The sequence below is a fragment of the Gossypium arboreum genome, chromosome 10 (assembly GCF_025698485.1).
Source record: "Gossypium arboreum isolate Shixiya-1 chromosome 10, ASM2569848v2, whole genome shotgun sequence".
NCBI classification, from domain to species: Eukaryota; Viridiplantae; Streptophyta; class Magnoliopsida; order Malvales; family Malvaceae; genus Gossypium; species Gossypium arboreum.
The window spans coordinates 2,065,083-2,073,714 of NC_069079.1; the positions used below are offsets into that span (position 1 = coordinate 2,065,083).

General features: G+C 32.2%; 1 protein-coding gene across 1 annotated transcript; it reads right to left on the reverse strand.

Moving 5' to 3' along the window:
* Positions 1-312: 312 nt before the first annotated feature.
* LOC108487192 (protein STRUBBELIG-RECEPTOR FAMILY 3-like) lies at positions 313-5,854 on the reverse strand. Its single transcript, XM_017791465.2, has 16 exons — positions 5,445-5,854; positions 4,709-4,838; positions 4,549-4,620; positions 4,244-4,309; positions 4,039-4,110; positions 3,872-3,943; positions 3,727-3,798; positions 3,562-3,627; positions 3,370-3,435; positions 2,890-3,263; positions 2,391-2,812; positions 2,010-2,281; positions 1,694-1,832; positions 1,267-1,403; positions 1,039-1,195; positions 313-832 (listed from the first exon to the last, which is right to left on the reverse strand). Exons 1-16 carry the CDS (start codon positions 5,533-5,535, stop codon positions 770-772), a joined length of 2,271 nt encoding a protein of 756 aa, XP_017646954.1. The 5' UTR covers positions 5,536-5,854; the 3' UTR covers positions 313-769.
* Between the last annotated feature and the right edge of the window lie 2,778 nt (positions 5,855-8,632).

Genomic DNA, 8,632 nt, shown 5'->3' on the forward strand with positions numbered 1-8,632 from the left:
TTCTTTCAAACTTTAAAATTTTAGACTTAAGCCCTAAATTCATTAAGGTATATAACATATATGGTCACACGTGTAATGTTATATCCGCTTGTATTTTCACATATTACTCAAGAGTCAATTAATAGATTTAAAGGATGTCATATACGTCAGAACTGAAATTTTAAAACTTGAAAAACAAAGAGACTAAATATTATCGAAAAACATAGACTAAATCTACAACTTTACGTGTAGTATAAAACTACAAGAACTAAACAAATTTAATTATTACCATTTAGGTCACGGAATTTTAAAAGTTGAAAAGTACAAAACTAATTTGAAAAATTAGGTAGACTAAAATTGACTAAATTAAATTACAGAAATCAAATCCACAACTTATGAATATTAGATACAGGAATTAATAGCAGAGTTTGTGAAAAGAAAACAATAATAGGAACTATATAAAACATGGCTTTATAATATATAACCTAAATAAGACCTCAAATGACCACAATATAACACTTAAAAACAGTTTTGGCAGAGATAAACAAAAATATTAGCACCTCCCCACTAAAAACATGAATCAAAAGGGGTGAGGACTGAAAAAAAATTTGCTGTTAGAACATCAGTGGAGGTAATCTAATGCAAAACAAAAACCCCGATATATACTACAGGAAGCATCTAATAATCCGTGGCTTCGATTGATACGTATCCCTTTTTTCTTTTCTTGCAGATAAACCTCGTAATCATCCATTCTTCTATGTACAGCCAAATTGCTAATAAGATTCACCTTTTAAATCATGTGTAAAAGGTCTTGGACTATTTCGGATATTGGCGGTCTGAATCCGGGTTCCGACTGCAGGAAGATAAAAACATTAGATAACTTGAGGTGGAAAGAATATGGGGACATGCTTTTTGTGGACTTTGGTTTATCCCATTCCTAGTTATAAATCGACTACCGTTTGGGAGCAGAGTATGTTTAGTTCGATGTTTAAGACGGGTCATTCGGGATTTCACTTGTGTAAAAGCATGCTACAAGAGTAGGAGTGTTAAGAAATTTACCTGCACGCATCTGGATATTATATCGGCAAAGCGTGACAATGACTTCACTGGATACACTCCGTTTAGGGTGATATCAACCATCCTAACTAATGCATCGATATCGTGAAGCTGCTGAATTGCCCATCTAACGAGAAATTGCTCCCCCAGAGGCCGTGACCTAGAAATGTTCTTTAATTATAAACTTATGGCAAGGAAAAAGATTTAAACCGGATGCAAGATTTGGTTTACCTATCGAAGGATTCTCGCCCGGTGAGCAGTTCTAACATTACGACGCCAAGGCTATAGACATCACTCTGGCAAGTATAGCTTCCGAACTCGATTTCCGGGGCTGCATAACCGTATGATACAAAAAGGCTTCCAGAGAACTGGGAATACATCCACCAAGATTAGCCTCAGTGTTGTAAGATAGTTAATACGAAAACACCTATAATACGCACATCTTAACAATGTTTGAGCAATAGTAGGAAAATCAGTTCCCATTCTCTTGCAACATATTTATCTATAGTTTCGTAGTGTATCCATAAATCTCATAGTTCATTACCTTTTTTTTTTTGCAATATTTGTATTTGGTAGTAACTAAATTTTTTGTAAAACCTCAAATCATTAGGACTTGAACAGCACACAAATATATATACACAATTGTATACATAATTACCTCGCTTGTAGAGCCAGAAGACAACAATGGAGCCAAACCGCATTCCGAGACACGAACTGCAAGCTTGTCATCAAGAAGAATATTCACAGATTTGATATTCTTGTGCATAATGGGTGGTTGACAAGCTTCATGCAGATACCTTATCGACACCACGGGAAGAAAAATGAAATACTCAACTTTTGGTTGAAAGATAGCTTTAAAACATAGAGACTAAAGGCATTCATATATGTCACAAGCACGGAATTCTAGACTCTTCCAGGTTTCTTCTAAGCATCATATGAAAGATGATATAAGCTGATAAAATATGTTTACTTACTGAATGGCTCTTGCAACTCCGAGTGCCACTCGGACACGTGCATTCCATGAGAGTTTCTTATGCATCTCATCATCAATATGCAATGCATCATACAGTGTCCCATTTCTGCAATACTGATAAACAAGTAACCGTTGGCCGTGCTCGTTACAGTAACCCACAAGCTCCACGATGTTAGGATGTCTAAGTTTAGAGATAGTAGAAATGAGTTGTAGAAATTCAGCATCAGTCTTCCATCTTGAAGCTCTAGTATCCAATTTCTTGATCGCTAGTAGCTACAAAAGAATGTCAAACATATGGAGAATAGAGGTTAGGAGGAAGTAAAAGAAAGTCGCATCCGCAGGGGCCGGAACATTGTTTACTACGGCATCAAAATCATCTTACCTTTCCATCTGGAAGCTCAGCCCTGTAAACACCACCGAGCATCCCTTCTCCAATAAAGTTTTCCTCAGCAAAGCTGTTTGTATACTGCTGAAGCGAGGCAATGGTGAAGGCGGTCACATCCAAAGAACACGAGTCCCTACCTCTAGAAGAGCGACCAGGTCCATTTACTTCTGTTGGTATTATTGGGCTTACACTGGCCTCCTCCACAGTAGGAAGTAAAGGAGGAGGTAGTGGCGGCCGTATTGATAAGGACTTGACATCCAAACCTCCCTTGTTTATCTCATGATTTTTCTGGTGCCTTGAACTTGCAGGCCTTGTATTTGCATCAAGAAGCTGTTCATCTTGTAAATTTGGACTTATTCCCGTATCTCCACTTTCTAGTCCATATCCATCCATTGGCCTCATGACTGATGCTTTATCAACTGTTATACATAGTGCCCTTGAATTACATAGAGAATTTTACAAGATCTACCACAAGGATAGACTATAATTAAGTTACCTTTCTCTGTTTGATAAGCTGGTCGAGATGAAGATTTTTGAACTTGGTTAAGCTTTTTACCGGAGCTGTTATATGCATTTGCACCATGCTTATTAGAATCTTTGTTCCCTCTAAAGCATCTCAACACCAAAAGCAGAACCACTCCAAGAACAATAAGTGTTATAATCCCAGCAGCAGCAATCACGATAACTCTCTTATTCGTCCAAAATACTCTACCCTTTGACCACTGAGGTAATACTAGGCTAGAAGAAGGTCCGTCAGCTGGTCGTCCCCTAGGTGGTCCGTGTAAAGGAGATGGAGCCCAGGCTATAAATGGAGGAAGTGCTGCTGGTGGTGAAGGAAGAATAGTGGTATTAAATGGATTTCCATCTTTCCTGCAGAAAAGACATCATGCATCATCAAGGACAATGTGGGGGTTATTGCCAGGTTGGGGTTGAACGCGGAAACAGAGAAACATGCAATACAATAGCGAGGATTCACCTGAAATTTGGAATATTCAGCAACTTTGGAGGTATAGGACCAGAAAGTTTGTTGTTCTCTACATTCCTACACAAGAATAAAGTGATAATTCATTACATGCTAAGCTACTTTCGGGTTTAATGCTTGATCATTTGGTGATAAATTTGTGAAAACAAATATTGAATGAAGGAAATTAAGAGGGAAAAAGAGTACAAATCCGAAAGGGGAAGATCCTGTAGAACATCAAGGACCCCGGAAATCTTATTATTCTGCAAATGCCTGCAACAGAAAAAGCATACATGAATATGAGTGATTCATGGAAATAACTTCGTATGAATCAATCTAATGGCCTCATCCTTTAATGAGATTAATACTCACAATGTGGTAAGAGATGACAAATTCCCAAATGAGGGAGGTAGCTGACCGGTCAAATTATTTCCTGATAGATCCCTGAAACATAACATGTCAGAATTCAACCTAGAAATGAAAACAGGAAAACAAGCTATACAACTAGCGAGCTTACAAATCGGCCAAACTCCTAAGCTCTTGAAAGGAATCTGGTATGTTGTCACTTAAACGGTTATCATCCAAAAACCTGAAAGAGAATGATGGTAGAATATTGAATGATGATGAGAAACGATTATTGTCTTGAGCACGATTTTAGAATAAGCAAGTTCGAATTGAACTTACAATTGTGTTAGTTGTGTTAAGGCAGACAAAGTAACAGGGATGCTCCCATTGAACTGATTACCTGAAAGAAAACTAAAAAGAAGAGAGAAAAAAAAAACAAAGTTGGTACAATCACGGAGAAGCATAGTAAAAGAAAGGCGCATAATATTATCTTGTATTAGCTGTACTCTATAGATAAATATAAAGATTGTATAGTCCAACATACAGATTTCTGATGGTGAGAGGTATGTTGGATGGTATGCTCCCTCCAATTTGATTGTGACTTAGATCCCTGCTTCATAAAACACCGAAAAGCGGCATAAGACTATACAGAATTTTATATACATATAATATATATATATGTGATCCTTGGAAGGCATACAATTCAAGCCATATGAACGACTTGTTGATTGCTCAAGAAGCACAAAGCTTAAAACAGCCTGAATTAATCATTCATGGAAATGCATTCGAGATATTGTCAACAATGCCAATAACATGGAAACTATACATTTAAGAAAGAAAAAGTCTTACATTATCAATATCGATTCGAAGTCTCCGATGCCTTCATCCAAAATGCCTCCAAGGTTCAAGCCGCTTAGTCGTCTGAATAAACACCATTAAGCTCAACAAATTGATACAAAAATTCATTGATGAAAAAATTATGGAAAAGTAAAAGGAAAATTCCATTTACAGTTCAGTTATATTGGAGAAAACACATGAAACTCCTTGCCATCCTTCTCCACATGGATCTCCTCCGGCAGGTATCCACCCCAGAAGTGGTGGTGAACCCAAAGAAGTATATAATCTATTTATTGCTGAAACTGGGGAACCATAAAAAAAAAACAAAAAAAAAAAACAAAGAAAGAAACAATCACTAAAAGTTTCATATGACTTTGCTTACATTAAATTTCTTCAAAAAAAAAATTGAAATAAAACTTATGCTTCTCATTACATTTGGTTGAACACAACGAGTGTTACAAGCTCAACCTTGCAAATCATGTAAGCTAAAAAAGTTAATAAACTCCATTTTTCTTGTAATTTCTATCACTTTCCTCGAACTTTCTCGACACCCAAACAGACCGTCATCATTCAACAATAACTAAATTTCCAAAAAAAGTGATGCAAACATGAGCTAAGAAACAATTACTACAGGTTTAATATGACTTTGCTTAAATTAAATTTCTTCAAAAATTTTAAAATGAAATAAAACTTATGCTTCTCACTGACACTTGGTTGAACACAATGAGTGTTACAAGCTCAACCTTGCATATCATGTAAGCTAAAAAAGTATTTTCTATCACTTTCCTCAAACTTTCTCGACACCCAAACAGAGCTTCATCATTCAACAAGAACTAAGTTCCCCCCCCCCCAAAAAAAAAGAAAAAAGAAGTGATGCAAACATGAACTAAGATACTTTAATACTTTACCATCACGAGGGTCAGTATCTCCAGTAGAAAACGGTAGAGTCAAAACCAGCAACAACCCAACCCGTGCAATACCCCAACTCACAAAACCCATTTACCTGCTCAACAGAAGAACCTTCAAACAAAAAACAAAAATCCAAACTTTCTCTCCTTTTCCCAGAAAAAAAAAACCCAGCAATGTCTATGTTTACATAGAAATTTGGGTATCTGGGTTTTCAAAATGGAAAGCTCTGGTAGAGAGAGAGAGTATGTGTGACAAAGCAAGCTAGTAAAGTGCAGAGAGCCAGTGAATGAAGAGAACAGAAGAGTATTTTTTGTTTATTTATTTATTGATTTAAATTAATCTTAGTATTTTGGTCTAAATTTTCTCTGTTTCCGTTAAAACTCGAAGTGAGCTCCACTTGTGTTTGTTTGTCTCTATTATTTTCTTTCTTTAATTTAGTTAAAAAGTAAACCACGACCAAACCAACGGCATGCAAAGTTGTGTGTTTCTTGTGACTCGTGACTTATCTTTTCTACTTACTTTATTTTTTTCTCGGATTTATAATTGAGTCTCGATTAAATTTAAAGCGGAGCTAAATTTATAAAATTATTTGAATTAAAATTATTAAATTGAGAATTAATAATAATATTATTTAAAGAAAGTCATTGAACTGAACAATTGAATTAAATTTTTATTTTTATGAATTAAATTTAATTTTTATAATTTTAGGGAGTTAAAATATAATTTTTAAAAAAATTTAAGAGCTAAAATAATAAATTTATATTTTAGGGGGCCAGGGCCCATGCCAGCCCCCTGGCTTCGCCCCTGATAATGTTTAAAGAAAGCCATTGAACTGAACAATTAGATCGAATTTTTATTTTTATGATTTTTTGTATAATTTATTTAATCAAATGACCATACCAGTGAAACGATAGATTAATTTATTTGACCACTTATCTATTTTTGAAAATTTTACAAATTTGATCCTTAATTAAAAAGTAAAGTTCCTTCATTGTTATTTTTATCTATAAAAGTCAAATTCGAGACTTCGCTTAAAAGACATCAAATTTTTATCATTTCAACAGATCAAAAGTTGATATATTTCTAAATAAGGATAAAACAAATTTAGTTTTATATATTTTTACATTGATCATTGAATATTTTTGTTTAATTTAGTCTTAAAATTTAATAGATTTATCCAATTTAATTCATAAACTTGAATTTAGTTAAAATATGATGACGTATATAACACTATGAGATTGTGTCAAAATTATCATTTGAAAATTTTAAAATTTATAATTTTAAAATTTTCAGATAATAACATGGCACAAACTCAAAATATCATGTCATCAAACCTTAACATCGTCCAAATTCAAATACCAAATTGACTAGTCAAATTTCAATAACAATGTAAAAAAAAATCAAAAACCAAATAAAAAGATTTTCAAATTTTAGAAATTAAATGTTAATTTTAGATTCATGTAAATATTAGTTATTTCCTTTTTTAAGATGGGAAACATTTTTAAAATAAAAAAGAAGAAGTAATCTTTATATAGTAATGGCTAAAATACAAGGAACGGTCAAAGTTAAAAAATAGAATAATGAAAGTTAATTTAAGCGCCGACATACAAAATTAGTAAATTTATTTGTCATCTAACCTTAATTATAGTACCGATTGAGGCTTAGTTCGATTTGTATGAATATTATTATTAATATAATTAGATACAAGTTGAGTATACTTTAAAATATTATCCTCTTATTTATGGGTTATAGAAAAACTATGGTTAATTTTAGATATTAGGTCAAATAGAGGTGGATACAAGTGTGACTAGCAATGACCTCGACCCTCCTAAAATAAAAAATTTATATTTAAGCCTTTAAAATTTTTTATAATTTTAAATTATTAAAGGTAAAATTATACTTTATTCCCCTAACATTATAAAAATTCAATTTAATCCTTTAAAATTATAAATATATAAACTATAAAAATTAAAATTTCATTTAACTCATTTCTAGCTTTCCCGATGTCAAAGAAACAGATATAATCATATCTATAATGAAATTATAAAATAAGTTAATTGTAGTTTATTACTAAATATGTAAAAAAATTCTAACCTTTTTCAGATTCATGATGAATTATGTGCTTTTTTTTTGGTATAAAATGGTTAAAACTAAAAAAAATGAAAAGGAAGCCATGGTCATCATCATCATCATCATCATGTCATTTAATAATATAATATAAAGTTTTTATTTATTTATCTTTTAAGGATGTTGTGATTGATGGACATAATTTGCGCATTTTACGGCTTTTATTTTGCTAAAAAATTATTTTGACTTAATTTGATTTTATTGGGAAAGTATTTATAAATAAAATCCAATACCAACTTGAGTAATTTTATTGTCATTTATAATTAAGAGTAAGAGAAAATGGTATGTAAGTGGTCTTTGTTATGAGCTGTAAATTAAAGTCCATGATAAATGTATACAGATTTTTTTAGAGGTTAACTAATCAAATAAAGCTCATTTAATTAATTTAAATTGGCTTAATTCGTGAAACATATAAGAAAGCTTGACGGTGGTTTAGTAAAACATTCCTTTAAAATTAAAATTACCATAGTTAATGTAAATCCTAAATTATAAAATTGTATAGTGTTTAAAACCAGTTTTACTTTGTTGTTATTCATAATCAAGGGCAAGGAAAATGAGGCTTTCATCTTCCAAAATGGTAAATTTAATGTGAAATTATATGTTAGTATAATTGTAAATTTACAGTTTGACTCGCTAAAAAATTTATAATTCATCTCTAATCTTCTACAATAATTTTTTTTACTTCACCCCTATATGTGACAATAATATTTAACTTAAATTAAGTTTTACTGGTATTAAAAAAATGTTAAATCACTATTTAAGGCATGAAGTTGATAACAACTCTTATATCGGAGCTTAAACTTTATTTTAGTCCAAGTTAGTTCCTGAAATTGATAATTATTTTCATATTAGGGCTTAAATTTTTCTTTGTGCAAATTAGTCTCAAAATTGACAATGATTCTCATACTGAGGCTTACGGTTTTCAAGAAAATCTCATGGACTAATTTAGACAAAAAAATTCGAGTCACAATTTGAGAACAATTACTAAGTTCAGAGTCTAACTTAACCAATACCCTAATATGAAAATAATTGTCAAATTTAAACTTCAAAAAATAGTTTA